Source organism: Pangasianodon hypophthalmus, chromosome 4 (genome assembly GCF_027358585.1).
Source record: "Pangasianodon hypophthalmus isolate fPanHyp1 chromosome 4, fPanHyp1.pri, whole genome shotgun sequence".
Classification (NCBI taxonomy): Eukaryota; Metazoa; Chordata; class Actinopteri; order Siluriformes; family Pangasiidae; genus Pangasianodon; species Pangasianodon hypophthalmus.
This window is the reverse complement of record NC_069713.1, coordinates 26,481,086-26,503,050: the sequence shown is the minus strand read 5'-3', so window position 1 is coordinate 26,503,050 and position 21,965 is coordinate 26,481,086. Positions and strand designations below refer to the sequence as shown.

Here is a 21,965-nt window from a genome sequence, read left to right as displayed (position 1 = left end):
ATTTTACAGGTTAATAGCGGGACTGCTGGAATACAATACATACCAGAATAAAATCAAGATAATAGCTTATTAGATAATTGGATTAATGAATATTATATGCCTTCAGTCTGTTGCTCTACATTGATAGCTGGTTACCTGTCCTGGCATTCATTGTGGCTGGATTGCTTTGGTTGTTACCCAGAATAGCCGATATCCCAATGCCATATTCAGTACCTGGTTGTAGATCTAAGAAGAGAAAGTATTAGTGATTTGTTCTCAGTTTAAGAATTATAATAATAATAATAATTAATAATTTGGCATAATAATAATAATTTAAAAATATGGGCTCCTAAGTGGCACTATATAATCTGTGATATATGTGGATGACGGTAGTTAGCACTTTCCTCAGAGTGTGTTCAGCTGTCCTGTGACATTTGTGGCAAGTATGAGAGGTTATTATCAATAACAGATCAAATCTCTAATGAGAGACAAAGATAACATCGGGGAAAACTGACTCTGTCACCCTAGGACGTGTTTCCACTAATAAAAAAATATTATCCATTATTACAGCATTTCATGGTCACAACACCACAATCACACATAATTCACATTCACAGGGGTCAATAAATATATGCTACAATAAACTGTATATATATATAAGAATATGAGTTACATGCATTGCTGTAGGCATATGAAGGCATGCACATAAAGGCATGCATGCGAGTGTGCATCTGTGTGGGTGCGAACAGGATGTTTACTGTTCTTAGTGATATAAAAACTATATAAGAACATTTAACATCCTGTTCAAACCCACACATATGCACCCCCACAGGCATGCCTTTATAACCAATAATCAACAGAACAAAAAGGCAATAGGTTGAAGCAGGAGCATGATACGGGCCGATGGAAAACGTGCGGCATTTACTCACACAGTAACAAAAATACTCTATTTTAAAATACGTACTCTACTTTAACAGTGCTAAAAGCCAATGAAGATAGGTTCAGTCTAAATAAGGCCTCCTCTTGGGCTTCAGTAGTATCCCATAATTTAATCATTTAACACTGTCACGTCAGGCATTTCAAATGTGTTTGACCACACCCAGGGAATCACAAACACTGCTTCAACACCAAGGATGGAATACCAAACAAAAACCAATGCGCAGAGGTGGAGTGAGCTCAAATTACACACAGATGAAGGCTATTTATTGCAACAAACATCTGGTGGCTGAATTAATGAGAAGTTAATGGGGAGAACAAACACTGAATGTTGGAAGTCAGAACTAGGTTGTAATGATCTCTCTCTTATGCACAGGACAAAAAAAAATGTCCTCCAGCCTGCCACTAAGGACACACTTCACTGACACTTGAGCACAGTTGCATTGCTTACACATATCTGGGGACTTAAAGGCATATCTCCACACATATTGACTAACAGCCAGCCTGAGGAAGTACTACCTAAGACTAGCCAAGTCATAATAACTGAAGTATCACACCGTGTGAACTGCTGATGCCAAGATAAGAAGGTGGAAGCATCTGTGTATCAACAAAAAATGTGGTGCATGCTGTTCTTTGGCAGCCTCTCATTACTTTATGACTGTTATTGCACTCTTCCCATTTTCACAGTTGACAAGAAAAAAAAAAACATGGAGAATGTTGCAGGCCACTCAAACCATGTCTCCATGTTGCTCACTTTGCACAGGGGCATTGTCATGCTGGAACAGTCAAGTTAGTTCCAGTGAAAGTAAATCTTAATACTGCAGCACTCAAAGAAATTCTAGACAATTGTTTCCAGCTTTGTCGCAACACTTTGGGGAAAGCCAAAATATCAGTGTTATGGTCAGATGTCCACATAATTTCGGGCATACAGTGTAAATAAAATTTAAGGATATAGACATGAAACACATTTCATTGCTTGAGATAAGAGACAAACGTCATGTGACAGGGACTAAAATCACCATTGTACATACATACAAAGATTAGTATTTTTTTGACACCTTTATTTAAATTTTTTCACTCTTGGGTGAAAAGGACCTGAACGTTATTTATTTATTTAGTTGTTTGTTTGTTTGTTGACAATGCATTATAAGTTCCAAACTACAGTTTATGTTAAGCAAAAGAACAGAACCGAGCAGCTCTGAAACAGAGGAAGATTGTAAAGATGTGGTGAGCTCACTTGTGAGAGTGATCCTGGTTGTGGTTCCATTGCTATGTGGAATTACGATTTTATTGTACTGATCTCCAGCCAGTGTACTGTACACAACACAATAATACTCCACAACAGCCTTGCTATTGTCCCACTCCAGCTCCAGAGATGTGGATGTCTTAGAGAGCACCCGCAAGTGTTTGGGTGGATCGATCTCTGTAAAAAATATGATCATATGACAATGATCATCAGACATCAAAGGCACAATGCAATGCAGTATATGTTTAATGATGCTTGTGTGATGATTATAAAATGTTTGCCCAGCAGGGAAGTTATAGGAAAGATGGTTCCGGACAAACAGTAGTGTCAGAGTTTTTTAAAAATCTTGGTGATTACAGTCTTTGAGTATTAAATAATCAACATGACTATCATATCAATGTGTACTACTGAGCCATTTCTTGTCTACACTCTGCTCTTCATCCCGGCCTTGCTGCTGAACTCTCCTGTTTTTCTGTCCATCATACCAAACTTTGACCTCTTTACCCGTTATATCTGCAGCTCTTTGGAGCCTCTCTACCTTTCATTGTAGGTGTACCTTTCTATGTCAATATCTGTTCTCCACTGAAGCTTCTCTCTCATTCATTTCAGCTTGTCAGTCTGTCATTCAACCCAACCCCTATGTACTTCATCACAGCCTCGCATTCTGTCCACCCATCTTACCAACATATTACCTCTTTATCCCCAATTCTCCCATCTTCAATCCAGCCTCTTTGCCCTTCCTTGCAGCCCCCATGACCTTTACAGCCTCCACCTATCCCAACCTGACTGTTCTTTATTGCAGTGTCCACCATTCACTTCTGCAAGCAGGCAAATTTTCTAGCATCTGGAAATCATGAATCATCTTACTGCTATTTTATGAATTGAGGTGCAATTCACTTATTGCCACAGAACAATACTTTGTTTTCAGCTAATTTTCATGATCAATGTTAACACATTGATGTTCTGTTATGATGTATGTCCCAGGTGTGCTCACCTGTGATAAACTCAGCAGAGACAATTCTACTTTCACTGCCCTTGTGAAAGCTGCTAACCAACACTTCATATCTGGAGCCTGGCCTTAGGACTTGTAGTGAGTACTGACTCAGAGTCGGCTCCAGATGAAATGTGGTCTTGGGTCCACCATAACCCACGAGTCCATAACGCAGGATGATTTCGTCCACTTTGGCCCTGGGCAGAGTCCATTCTACAAATGCCACCGTGTCCGAGACATCCCGGATCATAAGCTGTGTTGGTCCATCAATTACTGAGAACCAGAAATCAGAATGGCCAACATGAAAACATTAGTGCACACAAAAAAATGACAGAATTGTAGGTAACGAATAGAACTAAAGCTGGAAATGAACTGCTAGTGACAAAAATGCAACCAAAACCTTAACAAAACCTTTACATATGCTCATTTAGTAGATGCTTTTATCCAAAGTGACTTACTTTAGAGGCAGGAGGCAGGTCATTACTGAGACATGATATACAGTTGAAGACAAAATTATTAGCCCCCTATGAAATATTTCATTATTTTTCAAATAATTCCCAAGTGCTATATAATGGAGTGAAATTTTTTTCAACACAGCATTTCTAAACATAATAGTTTATTTAGGAAACTTGGAGTGTTTGTAAAACAAATAGAAACAAAATTATAACCAAGAATAAAAAAAGTCTACAGGTCAAAATTATTAGCCCTCTGATGTTAATAGTCAATAGCGTATCCCTTTTGCTTGATAACAGCCTTTAGTCGTTTGTTGTAGTTCTCAACAAGTTTCAGGCATGTCTCCTGAGGAGTTGCAGCCCATTCCTCCTTAGCAAATCTCTCAAGCTCCTCCAGATTTGTTGGTCTCCTGGCATGGACTCTGGTCTTCAGTGTGCCCCACAGATTTTCTATTGGATTCAAGTCTGGGCTTTGTGCAGGCTAGTCAAGGACGTTCACTTTGCTCATTTGGAGGTAATTCTTCACCAGAAATGAGGTATGCTTTGGGTCATTATCATGCTGGAAGACAAAACGTCGACCCAAACCAAGTTTTGTTGCAGATTGCCTGAGGTTGTCTTCTTGTAGTCTTCCTTTTTCATGTTTCCTTCAACCCTGACGAGATTCCCAGTTCCAAACGCACTGAAACATCCCCACAGCATTTTACTCCCACCGCCATGTTTCACTGTGGGAACGGTGTTCTTTGGGTTGAGTGCCTCTCCCTTCTTTCTCCAAACATAGGCAACATCTCTATGGCCAAAGAGCTCTAGTTTTGTCTCATCTGACCAAAGGACGTGTTTCCAGTAGTCACCATTTTTGTCCAGGTTGTTCTTGGCAAATTTCAGTCTAGCTTGGAGGTGTCTCTTCTTTAGAAGTGGAGTTTTTCTTGGTCGGCAACCTCGCAGTCCATTCCTGTGCAGGGCTCTAGTGACTGTCTTCGTTGAGACATCAATCCCAGACTTGACTAAATCATTCACTAGTGTCTTGGCAGTTGTTCTTGGGTCTTTAGAAACCTCTCTCACTAGTTTTCTTTCCAAAGTTTTTGAAATCTTTCGCTTCCTACCTCTGCCAGTCTTGTTCTCCACTGTGTGGGTCTCTTCAAACTTGATAATACTTCTCACGGCAGTTCTTGACACTTGAAAACACTTTGATAAACGTGTATATCCTGCTCCTCCTTTGTGAGCATTAACAATTCTCTCAAAAATGATGGGACTCTTAACCTAATATTTTGTTGCACAACCTTTAGAGTATCTGTAGCTCTCAATGAGACTTCTGGACCTGTCAACAGGTAATTTGTCCCACTCTTCCTGAGCAAACTGCTCCAGCTGTCTCAAGTTTGAAGTGTGCCTTCTCCAGACTGCATGTTTCAGCTCCACAGATTGATCCATAGATGATTGGATGTTTGATTGGATTCAGTGTCTTTGATTGGATTCAGTGTCTTTGGAAGTTTTCCTTTGGCTCTTTGTCTACCTTCTGCACTATCCTTCTGTTCAATCCGGGGCTGATTTTCCTCTTGCAGCCATATCCAGGGAGATTGGCTACAGTCCCATGGACCTTAAACTTCTTAATAATATTTGTAACTGTAGTCACAGGAACATCAAGCTGCTTGGTGACAGTCTTATAGCCTATGCCTTTAAGATGCTTGTCTATAATTTTCTTTCTGATCTCCTCAGTCAACAGTCTCCTTTGCTTTCTCTGGTCCATGTTCAATGTGGTACACACAATGATACCAAACAGCAGAGTGACAACTTTTCTCCATTTAAATAGGCTGAATGACTTATTACAAGATTGAAGGCATGCGTGATACTAATTAAAGAAAACAGTTAGCTGGAAATATGTCTATAATCTGAATATTTATAATCTTTTCTAGGGGTACCATCAAATCTGTCCAGGCCATTTTAGAATATCTTTGTAGAATAAGCAATAATTTATCTCTTTTCACACTTTCTTTGCTTTACTCTATGACATACCAAAGGCTTCAGGTATACATGAAACAATTGCTTTTACTTTCATCACTTTGCAGGAGGATTGAAGCATTGTTTCAATGCGCTGTAAGGGTACCAACAAATTTGTCCACATCTGTAAGTCCTTGACCACATTAAAAATGCTAATTAGACAGAGAAGACCATTTCTTAATGGCTTTTGTTTATTTCTTCACATTTCAAGTTCATTAATAACCACATTTTAAATAGACTCTGTAAATCTAAAAGATATAAGCCAGAAGGCTGTTAATGTAAGAGGGCTGGTAAAAGGGTCTGTAAGTTCTGTGTCAGTTCTTTGTCAGTTGCATTCAGCACCCAAGCATGGACATATACATATTTTATTCATGTACTTATGTTGCTGCAGTGAACAGGTAAAACATTAATAACATCAAATTAATAATTATTGCCTCTTTAATATTGATTGACTAAAATTAATTGTCTTTTAATAGTAGACATCCCGCTTGCATTGCTTTGGAGAAGTTCAGTTGAATCTATTTGTCCTGTCTCTATGTGACAGAAAGAAAGAATTTAAATTAAGTCCTAAATTGCTGACAGGCCTGCTCTGTCATCAAGGTGACATTTTCCATTTCTAAGGTAGTGTGATGTTTCCCTGAATTTTACAGGTCCAGCCCAATACCAATGCTCTGGTTTTAGGCTGCATGAGTGAATGTAGCAGTATAATTTCTCCCCAGCGCATATGATGGATAGGAAGTATGTTAGGTACATAAGAATACTCCAGCAGGAGAACAGTACCAGTTATGGTCAGGTAAACACATTAATGGACATCACGAGTGCTAGACAAGCTCACATGTGGTAACAGTGGCAGTGACAGGCTGGCTCCTGCCTTGGTCTTTTAGTGCCACCAGATTCACAGTGTACTCCTCTCCAGGCCTTAGACCAGTCTGATGGTAGGATGTGATTGTGCTGGGCAGCTGGGTTGTCATTCCTCCTTCATTGTCCTTTGGCAAAAACAAACATACAACCAAACAAACAGACAAACAAATACACACACACACACACACACCCCAGCTTCTGTAACCCCATGTTCATAGATACACATCAAGAGACAGTAAAATGTGCAAAAATGAACAGTAAACAACACAGAAGCTGAATTTTTTCAGGAGGAAACTATAATGCTAGACCACATCAAGTGTACATTATATCTGCAAGGTTCTGTGTTTGGTGGTAAAACTTGACTGAGAGTTCTCAATATATTCTCTTTTGCTTTTTTTGATCGCTTTTTTTTGATCTCTTGCCACATAAAACTCCATCCATTATGATATTGTTCAAGGCCAAGAAAGTACTTTATGCTTTTAGATTTAATCCTATTTGGTTAACACTCAATGTAGTGTCTCAGTGTGATTTCCCTTGTGCCTTTCTATGACCCTTGGCTCTTCTTGCCCAATAAGATTAAACTGCTACTGACACTCTCCACATCTGCGACCTTTATATTCAGCACATACCTTCTCTGTCTTTTCTTCTTCTGAGTTTCATGTAAAACTGAAGGTTCTGTAAAACGTTTTATCTTAAAAGGCACACATATCCCACATTCAGGCTATAGACAGGAGCTGGGAGTTAAAAAAGCAGGAGAAATTAAAGAGGCTGGCATATATAACGGTATTAAAGGCCTAACTTGCTCAGCATTAAAATGTGGTTATACCACCATTAGGAAGCAACAAAGTCAACCGTGGATATATTTACTTACTCGTTTGCTGGCTAAGGACAATCTATTATTTGTCCTATAATAAAAGAGCAATGCTATGAAATAAAACTATAATCCTCTCTTGTTGTCTTCCCATTATGACAAATACAATTTATCTGTCTGTTGTTACTCAGCAGAGACATTGTTTACACAGACTTTAGCATTAGTAATCTACCATGGCAGTACAAGTGTCCCTGGAGGTTAAACATGGAACTATTAAAAGAAGAAATACTATTAAAAGAAGAAAGGATTCCCTTCTGCCATTTTGGAAATTAAATGTGAAATGTTGAAGAGATGTGCCACTTGCTTATGTTTACTGTTTATGTGCACTTATATATGTTTACTATACCAGAAACTGATGCTGAATGGAAAATCAATTGAACTTAGGAAGAAAAAGTCTTACCATGGGAATGAAGCTTATTTCCCAACCATCAAACAAGTAGTCAAAGGGTTGCCACTGAACCTCCACTGATGTTTCCATGATAGATTTGAAGAGTAGACCATCAGGATTTGAGAGATCTGGAAGGCACAGACTGATGCATTATTTGCTTTTGTCTTCACTATGGTCAATTTATCAACATTTTTATGTAGTTCTCCACTTGATGACTGTGTGTTTGTTTATTTTCCTGAAGGAAGAGTAGATAATGTGTGTGTTTGAGGGGGGGGGGGGGGGGGGGGGGGGGTGGTATGAGAAATATTTGAATGAAAGAAATATTTGACTCAGAAAATGCAAAACAAACAAAATATTAATTTTAGAATAAGAAAACAACATAAAAAAGCATAACCAACTAATGATAATAACAGCCAGAAACTAATTACATGGTCCAGTCCCTTTCAAATTCAGTTTGCTCCCATTCACATGATTGTCTGTAAATGATCTGTAATAGTTCATGCAGCAGAGGTTTATCCAGCAGTGGTTATTATTACTAGGCAGAAAGCCCAGCTGACTTTTGACAAACAATATGATAATTTGCTGCGATGTGGGTGAAGCAGTAGAATTCTGGGCAGTGGCAGTTCTTGTTTAGTTGCACGAGGTTGACAGGCAGTAAGTGCATGCAAAGGATCCTGGAGAATTATGCCAACTTGTTTCCCAGTATCCAACTGGGAACACATGAGTCGAATAGTATCCGACTGACAAAGGAGTCCAGTTGTTCATTTGCAGGGAAAAGCAGCAAAGAGTGTGACTGTGTACGTTCAAAAATACATTGCATAATATTCCATCCAGCCTTGACAAACTTGCATTTGATAGTGTTGATAGAGTTGATGCCCTTGAGACTTGCAGTTACCCATATTACTATGATCTAATCCAAGTGCTAATTATGGCTCCCTATGTCAACTATTCTACATTCAATTCTGATCAGCTGGTGGAAAGTTTTCTCGCCTCATTTATATCACTACCCTATATGCTTGGGTGGTATTATGACTGACTGGTAACTTGCTTTGCATAAAGTGATATATGTTAATAATATAAACAAACTACAGATTTTACAAGGAAACTGTCCAAACACTGCAAGCAAAGCATACAGCACAGCAATATCTCAATGGCTCATCTGTAGATTATATACAGTAGCTCAGCTTTGCAAAGTCAAATTGTTTCAGAAATATCAGACTGAGAACAATTTTCTAACCATTCTTTAGAATGTCATTTGATGAATAGAGCCAAAATCTTAACAAAAAATTAACTCACAGGTTGAGGCCGTGGCGCTGACTGGCACACTGATGACATCTTCAATGACAGTGTACACATTGATGTTGTACTCCAGACCTGGCTCCAGCTTACTGATGGTGGTGTTGGTCACACTCCCTTGAACTCTCAATTCCAGCTGTACTCCACCAGGGCTTGTTGGAACGTAAGTAATCAAGTAGTCTGTTACAACTGATGACCCCTCCCACTCTATGTCAATAGTACGTTCCGTCACTCCACGCACTCGCAAATTCATAGGTGGTGCCACTGCAAGGATAGAAGGATGGGGAAGTGTGAGTAATGGTATATAACTGTGTTCATGCATATGGAATGAAAGGGCTAGCATTAAAAAGCAGGTATTGAAAGTTAAAACACAAAATTTGACAAACATCATGACAGACATCCAGGGTCTTGGGAGTTAGTACATGAGTTTTTATTTTGATGCAAATGGAAATCAGCCAGCCAACATTATTTGAAATGTAGATGCAGTGTTATTAATTATATCTTGTTTTGTTACATTCATTCTAGTATTTGTTATTTTTTCTAAAATAATGTTAGTTATCTATATAACTGACAGTGCCAATATGAAATTTTCAACAAAGTCCGTAGTGACAGACAGTATGATGCAGTATTTCCAGTAAATACCACCATCATATAGCCATCGTTCAATGAGCTGGTAAGAATAACATAATCTATGAGAAATAAGAATCAGAGGGCACTCCTTTCCTATTAATGCTTAGATATTAATTACTCTGTGAGCTTATAACAACATGGATAAACATGCTGCATTAATACTCAGCACAAGTAAATTCATGTACAGTCTGTCAGATCAGCCCCTAACATTTGCACTCTCAATTTCTGCATACTTTGCAGCTATAGTGAAGCCTGTGACGATGACTAACCTTCAACAACAAAAACAGCAGTCTCCTAGAACACAGTAATGCTGCTTATTAAAATAAAACAGACATAATGATGTGTTAAATCAAATAGTAGCAGACTATTTTCCTTGCCAGTTGGGATTTTTTGAGCTCACTGTCAGTACTGTTCCCCCCATACAACTACTTGTAATAAGCCATTTTAATGTAAGCTTGCAACACATTTTCAAGTATTTTTGTTTTGCATAAGAGCCATAACCTCATGCTGTAATAGAGGTAAATTTGATATTTCAACTAGAATACAGTACATCATGGTTGAGATATCAATATGATTTCAGCTTGCACATATACTGCTTCTTGTTGCTAGATATATATATATATATACACACACACACACATATATATATATATATACACGCACTCTCAATCACTGATTTATTCAACACAAACCAAACATACCTCGCTCCGCGTACCAAGACTGCGAGGGTGAACAAGCTGTGTGACGTTAATGTAACTCTTCTTTACAGCCAAAAGCAACAAGAGAAATTACAAGTGGTTCAGTTGGTAATAGCATGAAAAATGTGAGCTTCGGGGGAACATGAGCAGATCTAATGGATTTGGAACTTCCCAGGTGACCTCATGACCTCTCATTATACAACGTGACCCATAACAACCAATGAATTTGTGGCAATTAACTTATTTATCGTAAAATTATAAATAAACTGTGTGTATGTTGTTTTAAATGTGTTGTTATTTGTGCTAGTATTGTATTGGAAGCTATGAATTTTAATATTCATTAATATGAAATTTGTGCATGTAAATTACTATGAACTTCATCCTCTGAATGAATTATGTACACAGGATAGAACTATGCTGTTTTATGTGGTCATCTACAATGAGACCCATATGAAATGCCATCTACAGTGCTGAGTTCTTGACTGCCACATACATCGTTAGTGTAGATGGGGATTTTCTGGTGTCTTGTAGTCCCTGAACAAAAGTCAGGATCCTGAGAATTGGGCAATGCACCAGGTCCAGCAGATGGGGTGAAGACCATTCAGAAAACAGCTTCCATAACCATCAATGTGTTGACTTGGCACTGGTGCCTCATCAAACCTTTTCCAGTCAAGAATGGTAAAATTTAAAATATCAGGCAAGAAATTCAGACTATTAATTTAAAACCGGACAGTTTTATAACTAACCCTGTAGACGATAATATAATAATATCAGATCTACAATTACAATGTTTTACTCCCCTTGAAGAGACTGAACTAATTTCACTAATTTCATCATCAAAATCATCAACCTGTATACTAGATCCTTCACCTACTTGTTTCCTCAAACAGATAATTCCTGAAACAATCAAATCTCTTTTAAAGATAATCAATTCTTCCCTTAGCATTGGCTATGTACCTAAATCTTTTAAATTAGTTATCAAGCCACTGATTAAAAAACCTGACCTTGACCCCTTGTCAGCTGTCTAACTATAGACTGTAGGATCTGAAGTGAACAGGCAAGGAAAGCAAAGAAGCCATAAAGCTAGGAATCCTGCTCCCAGACTTTGCAGATCCAAGTTAATTACCACTTGTTTACTGGATTTCAACTGCCCTGTGAACAATCAGCAACTGATAGGACATCCCTGACCAGAGGACGAACCCTCATGGAATGCCAAGAGGAACCTCTGTCAAACTTATTGATCTAGGTCGCTGGCCAAGACCAGATGGCTCACCCAACACGATGCTAAAACTGATAACTACAGAAGGGGGGGGGGCTCACCCAAGGACCCCAGGACCCCAGGACCCCAAGTTCTCCCACAAAGTTCACCACCCTTCAAACATTCCACAGAACCCAGCTTTAACAGACTACATAAGGCTACTTCACATCTCCTATAAGGACAATGACTTTTAAGATGATGCACCATAGTTTGGAAACTTGTTGCCTCTTTTAATGTCATTCCGTATGTGTGTCATGCTTATAGCCACCAGGTCATTATGATGCTTTTGATCGTTTAACAGGGACCATAGTGTTTGTGTGTGTATCAATAACAGCAGGTATGTCATGTTTGGTATGTGTGTGATCACTATTGAATTTCCTAAGGGTAGGTATAATGTAAAGTTGAGTACGATGTATTACATGCATGTTACCAAATTCCTTAACAAAGTTCTAACTTAACCTTATGCAAAGTTTGCAAAGCACATAACTCAGAGACCAGAATGTTAATTAGTGTCAGAGGAGGAGAGTACAGTTTTCACCCTGCCCCAAGATCCTGCTGATTGGATGAGACTCTGAAAAGGGTTAAAACCCCCTGACACAAAGGAAACTCTAAGTCTCATCCAACACATCTCTGCAAGAGTCCACATCTTCCAAGAGTCTCATCCAATCCATCTTTGAGAGAGTCCAACACATCTTTGGAGTCTCATCCACTACATCTCTGCAAGAGTCTCCATCCACATCTGAAGGAAGTCTCATCAACCAAGAGCTTTAGAAGTTCATCACGAGGAGATCACGGTTGCTCCGAGACTCCGCATCCAGACTGGTTCCTGCAAAGCCTCCAACTCTCGCCTTCGCACCGCTGTGAACCACTCATCAAAGTTTTGCAACCCGCCTACGAGACTCCGCCGGGTTCGTGCCTCACTCTGTTTATCTTCCTCATTGATCTTTCGAGACGCTACATAAGGCCAACCAGACCGCCGACCAATCAACATTGCCGGAAACTCCTTCCAAACAACGATGGCAACGAGGGTATCCCTGGCAACACAAACGCAAGTATAGTACCTCCAGATTCTCGCTGAACTGGTGCATTTAATACAAGTTTAAAGCCCTTCTAAACAAAGCGAATGTTAAATCAAACTCATAAGTTGATGGTTCGTTCAGGTCGTGGTCTGAGAAACTGCTAGTAACTTGGAATTTCATTCACTCTCTTTTCAAAGCCATTTTCACCCCTGTTTATGTGTGTGTGTGTGTGTTAGTGTTAGATTAGTTTTTGTGTTTTAGAATAGTAATAAAGTCTCGTCTGATTTTATAAAGGCCAGTGTCTTGTGTCTCTGTGCTTCAAATTTATTGCCTTAAACTGCCGATCTTGTTACTGTGCTCTTTATATAGTGTTTCACTATATTTAGGATGTTATTGCCGGTGGCCACGGAGGTAATATCCCATACACAATTAATAAATACACTCATTTCAACTTATCGCTGGACGAATAGTTGATCAGCTATTAAAATATTAAGTTTACAAATTTCCCCTTCTGAGCTGATCTGCTAGTCTCGTATATATATTGGTGGAGAGTACATCAGCTTAACCTAAATGAGCTAAATTTCCTTACAAGACCAATATCAAACCTCCCCTTTATCTCTAAGTTCCTAGAAAAGGTTGTAGCACAGCAGCTATGCTCACACTTACATAGGAATAACATTCATGAAATGTATCAGTCAGGATTTAGGCCTCACCGTAGCACAGAGACAGCACTGTAAAAGTTGTAAATGACTTACTACTGGCCTCTGATCAGGGTTGTGTCTCCTTGCTTGTGCTGCTTGACCTTAGTGCAGCTTTTGATACCATTGATCATGCTATTCTCCTCGATAGACTGGAAAATGTAGTAGGCATTAAGGGAACGGCCCTTTCCTGGCTCAGGTCTTATTTGACCGATCGTTATCAGTTTGTAAACGTAAATGGTGACTTCTCTTCTCATACTAAGGTACTAAGGTAATACTAAACATGGTATTAGCTTCCACTGTTACGCTGATGACACACAGTTGTATGTTTCAGCAAACCCAGATGACAGACACGAGCTTAATAAAGTTGAGGAATGTGTGAAAGACATTAGACACTGCATTGGCTCCCAATCAAATTTTGTATTGATTATAAAATACTACTATTGACTTATAAAGCACTAAATGGTCTCGCGCCACAGTACCTGAGTGAACTTTTGGTCTTTTATGATCTGCCACACCTACTCGGATCAAAAGGTGCAGGCTATTTTTTGGTACCTCGAATAGTGTGTGCTACAGCTGGGGGTAGAGCTTTCTCTTACACAATTATGGAACAGCCTTCCACTTAGTGTTCGAGGCTCAGACACAGTCTTAGGGTTTAAGTCAAGGCTGAAAACACATTTGTTTAGTCAAGCCTTTAGTGAATTTTTTTCTTAGGTACAGGGGCAGGTCTGGAGGGTTCACAGGCATAGAGTGTTGTGGTGAACTGGGATGTTTGGATGTTGTCCCAAACTTCTGAAAAAAAAGTTCTCCAACATGTGACGTAAATGTAAATAATCTGAAAGGGTTATTTTTAGTGCTGACATGAGACTTGCACAGCTGGACAGATCTCACAGAGTAGTCTTGCTCAAGATAATTTTAATTAGCAGTGTGGCTGTTGGCCATATGCTGCAGTGGCGGATCCACTTCCATTTTTAATACTGACCAACTGCTGCATCATAAAGCTGAAATTGTGTGTGTGTGTGTGTGTAAAAATGGGCTTCTCTTGAGACTGAGCTTTGTCTAGAAGTATTATGCAGTCCCTGGGGATCAATTAAAGGCAAATACTACTGACAAGAAGGTCATTTAGTTACTTTTTTAAATGTACCACACAGGTGGGAAATTTCTCCAGCTCCTGTTGTACCCTTGAACCATTGAAGAATACTGAAACATCCACTTAATGCAACTCTCTGTCTATATTCCTGTAAATAATGTTTTTGTTTTTGACACATAGAATATGCCAATTATTTTTGCAAAATTTGTCCCTTTGTCCTCATTTGCAAAATCACCTTACCGCTTTAATAGAGTGTGCACCATGCACAGTGTACGCTATTGTATGTTAAAAAAAAAATTTTAAAAAAGTTTTTCTTTGTTAGATAGTGCTTAAATATTCCATACATATAGATAAATATTTGATGGTAAGACTGTATCAATAATTTGTATAATAATGTTGTTGTTGTTCTTTCAGCTGCTCCCGTTAGGGATCATTGGTCCACGTGTTTGATTTGGCACAGGTTTTTACGCCGGTTGCCCTTCCTGATGCAACCCTTCCATTTTATCCTGGCTTGGGACCAGCACTGAGAGTACACTCCCAGTAGCTGGGTTGGTTCCCTGCCCAGGAATCGACCCTCGACCTCGACCACGGGATCCAGTGACATAATTTAATTTTTTGTTTTATTTTACATCATTTCAATGTAACTGGAAAATTTTGTTTTATGATGGTTTGGGGCCAGAGAATGATCGCAGACACTGGGCTGGAATACAGATTAAATCTGTACAGTACTATACAGTACTGTCACTAGGAAAATCTCTGGTGTACAGTGCAATCTTTTTTTTGCAACAAAACATTGCATACTGAGTATATAAATAGCCACACATACTGGCATTTTATTTAATTTTATCATGTTTCATTTGAACTTAAACATCTAGCAATATATTTGTTCTCTCTTTTTTTTTTACTACGGGCAAGTTAAAAAGATTACAATTCCCAAAACTTGGATAACATTTTAAACATTCCACATAATTAACCTCCCATTTTACAGAACTGCTTTATTTTGCTATCACTTGTCTGAATCCATAATGTTACTTCATGCTGCTCCTAAAGCCTGTAGAGCCAGAGAAGAGCAGTACAACTGAACTGACTTTTCTGTATTATCCCGCCTCTGTTGTACCACCACCCTTGTTGTTTTCCTCTCAGTTGAAATGAATAGAGCAATTTTGCCTCAACCAGGTCTTCAAGAAAATGAGAATCAAATAGTATTGAATTGGTAGTGTGATTTGCCCATTTTCTCTTTTCATCTTGCTCTTCTTTCTCATGAGGTGACAGCTGTTGTCAGCCCATTTTTTCTCTCTTTTTTGTTTCTCAGAACAACAGTAAAAGCAAGTAAGCACTATTCAGAAACTGCCCAGGCCTGACTAATGTGAAGAACCTTCTGAAGTGAATGTGACTTTTGACAAATGAATGATGTTAAACTCAGAGACATCACCAATTTTATAGCTTCAGTGTGTGTGCAGAGGCTTCAGCAGGGGGTGTAATTGCTTTTGCTTGGTGTGTAGCTGCTCTTTTACTTGAGATAGACATGTACATGGATTTGGAGTGGTTTTGGAGAATTCTTATCGCTACAAGATTTACTTTAGAAGTAATTTCTAAAGATGAACTAAAGTTCTATTTAAAAATGTGACCTCACCTTAAAAATGATGCACTTCTCTCCTGATTGACAATCTGTAACGGCTTATTTATACTTCTGCGAGCATGTATCTGTGAGCCTGTCAAGGCGTAATGCATGATGCCTTGCATATGGACCACTTAAGGAGCAGTGCCGCATGACCCACACCAAAATTTACAGTAAAAGAGACAGAAAAACAGAAACAGAAAGTCTCAGAAATTTTTTTTGTAAAGTGCTGGGGAAAAAAAACGAAACCTTGCATGATCAATTATAAATCAGTTCTCACTGAAAGCATTTCTGAAGCCTTCTCACTCACTGTTCGGCAGTATCAAGCTGCCCATATATCAAAGCATATCAATTTAACTAATGTTTAAATCCACACTTCTATCAATCACAGAATGAACACTAGGTGTTCAGTGCAAGATATTTTAATAAAGACACCAGCCTTTAGAAAGACACCAGCCTTGAGAAACAGTATGAATATGTCTAAACTGATATTTATATATATTTTTTAAACTTTTCATCATTTTCTGTCATGAACCGTTATGTTTAATATTTTGAACAGACTACACTTCAAAAAGCAGTGGGGAGCATGAGCATGTCACTAACCTATAGAATACAAAAAGTAGTGATAAGGGAAATTTTATTGTTTAAACTTGTTGCTTAAAATTTTACTGTTTATACTTGAAATGTATTTGGAACCGTAAATGTATTTGAAACCCTTGATTAAACCCGCAGAAGTAATATCACCACGTCTCATCACATAATTTCCAAGTAGGCAGCACATACCTCCCCGCCAACCAGTCTGCCTTAATCTTGCAGGGAAAAGTTTATGTTCCCATGTTTATGGACACCACTACTTCTGGTATGTTATAGAAGTTTGTGACTGCACTTGATATTCTTCGTTATGGTTTTGGACGAGATCAGAAAAAGGTGTATTCCAAAATAGTGTTTTATTTAAGCAATATCGCAGGAGCAAGAGTGTGGTTATACTGAATATTGGCATGGCTATGATTTGGACGTAGGTAATCACAGGTGTACTGATATTCAGTATAAGCGCAAAATTGAGAATGCGATATTGCTTTTATACAACAGTTCTATAAACATGAAATTAATATCAAGTAAGTGACATTTTGGACACAATATGGCCGAATGTGGGGCTGAATCCGCTAGTGGAAATAGATCCCAAAGAAGCTACATTCACTTTATAGCATGTTGGCTATCTGGCTAGCTAGGTCACATTGATTTGTACATTTCCGTTAAATGTGCTTCCGGTAAAATTGGCATCCCTTCTTCCTTTTCATCTTTATCTGATGAGCTTTCTTTCATATTTTAAGTCAAAAATTATACTCCTGAAAAGTATTCTTTGTCATGTCCACTGATAATGTCGCTAACACTACTCTATTAGCCATTTTGAACTAGGAATTGGAATTTTACGTGGTGAACACAGACAAGTTTTATACAACTAACTGTTGTATAAAAAGTTAGTTGTAAGCTGTTTCAGATATACAGTATTTAAATGTGATTGCCTAAATAAGTATGCCTTTGTGTTTCTTGATTTTATTGTAAAATGTCTTTGATTTTGCTACATTTAAGACTTTCATTGAGAATTATGGGTGCTTCTTTACTAGATATACAAGCACATATTGATAGAACTGAAAGCAGCCAATTTGCACTTGAGTAAACAAATCAATTTCTGTACAGACTACAAATTTTCCTAATCATTTCCTATCATTACAAACATTTAACAATTTGTTATCTATTAATATTTTTTGCGGTCTTTGAGGATCATTCTGCATTCATGCTGAATTCATGCCTGGATTAGGCAAGATATTTGGATGGGCAGTTTTTTACCTGGCTTTTTGAGATAGCAATTAAATTTGAGATGTCATGTTCTCAAAAATAACTAAGCAATGGATTTAATACACCATGTTATTATTATGAAGTTAAATAATTTTTTATCTAAACATATATGTTTTTTCAAATATAGGTAATCACTAATGGTTTTGCACACATCTCTTAGGAACTATCATATTCTGACTGTTCTTAGTGCAGGAAGCTTGGTAAACAGCACCCACCTGAAGCACACTCTTCTCCCATGTAGCCCTCCTGGCACACACAGAATCCAGCCTTACATTCTCCCTTGTGGCTGCAGTTGTTAGCGCAGGAGATACGTGAGCAATCTTCACCTAGGAATCCCAGTCTGCACTGGCAAGTTCCATTGATGCAGAGCCCCTGCTCAGAGCAGTCATTCAGGCATCTGTTCATGGAGCAATCATCTCCAGAGTAGGCCTCCTCACACACACATTCTCCAGCAATACACACACCCTGGCCTGAGCAGTCACCAGGGCACCTAGGCTCTGAGCAGTTTTCTCCACTGAAATCACTGTCACACACACACTCGCCTTCGACACACACACCCTGACCAGAGCAGTTCCCCAGACATTGTGGTTCTGAGCAGTTCTTCCCCATCCAGCCTTCATCACACACACAGCCACAAACATCCATGCTGAAGGTGCCATGGCCACTGCAGAGAGGGCCAAAATCCAGCTGGCCTAGGAAGAAAATAAAGAAAAACATGATATGGGAGTTTTTCGTGCGATGTTAGACACTATCATCAAAACACCAATTGAAGGAATATGTCTTAGAACAATGCCGTTCATTCCTCCAGTACAACTGCAGAGACATAACATGTCAGCTCATTCATACCCCAGGGTAATAGGACATGACGTTTATTTGAAATATTCTTTGTCTATTATTTTTCCACATACTGTACAGTATATTATTTAAAAATGTAGTTGTAATGAAAATGATTTTATGTTAGAACAAAGACAACACTTTATAATAACTTTCATTAATGCGGGATTAATAATATTTTTTCACAATTCATACATGTTTATGAATGACACTTGTAAATGTAGTTGCTCATGTGTGTACTCATTATTAAAGTTTACATGTTTTCTTTAAGGGCAGCATGGATGCCACCTCACAGCTCCTGGGTCCCTGGTTCGAACCTGAGCTCAAGTTACTATCTGTGTGGAGTTTTGCATGCTCTCATCGTGTCTGAATGGGTTTCTTCTGGGTTCACTGATTTCCTCCCACCTTCCAAAAACATGCCTGTAGGTGGACTGGCAACTATAAATTCCCCACAGGTATAAATAAGTTTGTGAATGTGTGTGCATGGTCCCTGTGATGGCCTAGCATCTTATCCAGAGTGTATTTCTGCCTCACCCTCAGTGTTCCTGGGATAGGCTCTGGATTCACCATGCCCCTGACAAGGATATGTTTTCCTATACCTTTACATTATATTTCTTCATTACTAAGTGAGCTGAAAAAAAAAACATTAGTACATGTTTGTTTCAGTGTTTGTAATGTTAAACAATCATTAATAGATAGGCTGGTAACTACAAATCTGACCTAAACATCTTGTTAACAAGTTTATCCTAAAGCTGGACTTTTACAAAATGTGTAATTCATTGGTAAACATTCACAACACATAATTACAAATCATCAATTAATTCAAACTAGCCCAAGACAAACCTGGATCAACAACCTATATTTACAAAATATTACACACATTTTCTAAATAGCAGTTTTCCTTTTCTCTAATCATTCACTTACTTACCATTTTCTTTTTTCTGTTTTTTACTCTCTGCATTATCACCCAGGTATAACCATCCACTCTATAATCACCCACTTTATAATCACCCATAGTCCCTCACTGTAAAATGCTTTTTTAAAGATAATTTTAGCATCATTTTCAACTTCTGATTTTTTTTAGTTTTAAGTTATTTGTATAGTTCTTTGAACTATAGTCAAAAACGTCTCTAGGTTACGTATGTAACCATGGTTCCCCACAGGGAACGAGACGCTGTGTCAAAACGCTTTGGGAACGCCCCTGGCGAGACCACATTCTGAAGCACGTGTGAAATCAGTCCAATGGAGAAGCGAGACGTAATGAGCGGGGTGACGTGAGCAACCAGGAAGCATAAAGGTGCATCCGGCAAACGCACATATTAGCTTCTGGTGAAGTAAGCGCCTGCAGGGATGCAAGGAGTATGGCAGAGAGATGCAGCGTCTCGTTCTCTTCGGAGAACCATGGTCCAGTCCCAAAAGGCCACGCCTACCGACAAGACCTTGGAGGCCGCCATACCCCTAGTCGAGTGCGCTCTGACCCCCATGGGGGACTGGAGGCCAGAGGACCCGTAGGCCAGTGTGATGGTCTCAACCACCCACCTACTCATGGTTTGCTTGGTTGCTGGAACCCCTTTCTTAGGCGGACCGAAGCAAACAAACAACTTATCTGCCTTACGCCACTGGGCAGCCCTGTGGACATAAGTGTCCAGTGCTCACACTGGACAAAGCAGATTGAGTCTTTCCTGGCCTGCTTCCTGGAAGGGAGGAGGACAAAAGGCTTGCAGTACCACGGGTTCTGGCGAAGAAGTGGGCACTTTAGGGACATACCCGGGTCTAGGGTAAAGGAACGCCTTAACCATACCTGGGGCAAACTCCAGGCCCGACACTGCAAGTGCATGAAGATCCCCTATCATCCTGAGAGAGGATATGGCCAACAAGAAGATAGTCTTAAGCGTGAGGAGCTTATCAGAACTATCTTCAATGGGTTCATAGGGGGCATTGCCCAAAGCCTCCAGAACCACCGCCAGGTCCCATGAGGGCACCTTGGTGCACTGTACTGGCCTCAGCCTCTGGGTGCCACGGAAGAAGCATGTAACGAACGGGTCTTCCCACTGACTGGCCACCTAGAAAGGTGTGGCAAGCAGCTATGGCCGCCACATAAACCTTCAGGGTGGAGAGGGATAACCCTGCGGAGAAGCGCTCCTGCAGAAACTCCAGAACTGTACCAACTGTGCAGTTAACTGGGTCTTTCATTCGCTGTCCGCACCAAGAAGTGAAAAGTTTCCACTTCAAAGCATACAGTTTCCTCGTGGCGGGAGCTCTGGACTGGAGTATGGTCTCAACAACCTCAGTTGAGAGACCAGATGCTAGGAGCTGTGCCCCTTCAGGGGCCAAGCCCACAGCCTCCACATCTCCGGGCGGGGGTGAAGGATGGTGCCCCCCGCCTGAAAGAGGAGGTCCCTCCTGATCGGAATCCGCAATGGAGAGCTGTCGAGGAGGAAGACAAGGTCCGAGAACCATACTCGGGCTGGCCAGAACGGGGCTACTAGCAGAAGCCGGACCCTGTCCCAGCGTACTCTCTCCAGAACTCCCGGGAGCAGAGCAATCAGGGGAAAAGCATACAGACGAAGCCTCGGCCACGTCTGCACCATGGCATCCAGACCCAGTGGAGCTGGATGCATGAGGGAGAACCAGAGTGGATAGTGTGTCGTTTCCTGCGACGCAAATAGATCCACTTCCGCCTGGCCAAACTCCCTCCAGAGGAGCTCCACCATCTCGGGGTGGAGCCTCCATTCCCCGGGCCTCAGCCCCTGTCTCGACAGGATGTCTGCTCCCTGATTGAAGTGCCCAGGGATGTAGACTGCTCTGAGTGAGTGGACCTTTCCATGAGAGTACAGGAGGATCTGGTGCGCCAGCCTGTATAGGGGGCGCAAGCGCAGATCCCCCTGTTGGTTGATGTCGGAGACCACCGATGTGTTACCTGTGCGGACAAGCACATGATGTCCCCTTAGGTCTGGAAGGAAGTATTTCAGAGCTCGAAACACAGCCAGCATCTCCAGGCATCTCTGGAGTGGCAAAGGAGCCAGGGCAGCATACACACACTTGGTGAAAGTGCAGGGTGAGAGTGACAGGCCGAACGGAAAAACCTGATACTGGTATGCTTCCCCAAAAGCAAACCTCAGGAACTTCCCGTGTTGAGGAAGGATGGATACGTGGAAGTATGCGTTCTTGAGATCTATCGTGACAAACCAGTCTTTGGACCTGATCTAAGACACGATCTGTGAGACAGTGAGCATCTTGAACCGAAACCG

At 40.1% G+C, this 21,965-nt stretch overlaps 1 protein-coding gene across 8 annotated transcripts in view; it reads right to left on the bottom strand.

The window, feature by feature from the left end:
• Window positions 1–21,965, bottom strand: part of tnr (tenascin R (restrictin, janusin)) — a 171,186-nt gene that overhangs the window by 35,873 nt on the left and 113,348 nt on the right. For 7 of the 8 annotated variants that reach the window (XR_008301687.1, XM_053233699.1, XM_053233700.1 and 4 more), the window contains 7 exons: window positions 18,096–18,572; window positions 9,013–9,276; window positions 7,729–7,844; window positions 6,432–6,582; window positions 3,156–3,425; window positions 2,153–2,338; window positions 136–225 (listed from right to left, as the gene is read on the bottom strand). Coding sequence is in view for 7 of the 8 variants with exons in the window: in XM_053233699.1 (XP_053089674.1) it covers window positions 136–225; window positions 2,153–2,338; window positions 3,156–3,425; window positions 6,432–6,582; window positions 7,729–7,844; window positions 9,013–9,276; window positions 18,096–18,572 (1,554 nt within the window). In the remaining variant the exon portion in view is untranslated. The remainder of the gene's footprint in view (window positions 1–135; window positions 226–2,152; window positions 2,339–3,155; window positions 3,426–6,431; window positions 6,583–7,728; window positions 7,845–9,012; window positions 9,277–18,095; window positions 18,573–21,965) is intronic. The other variant, XM_026936643.3, reaches the window with a different exon arrangement.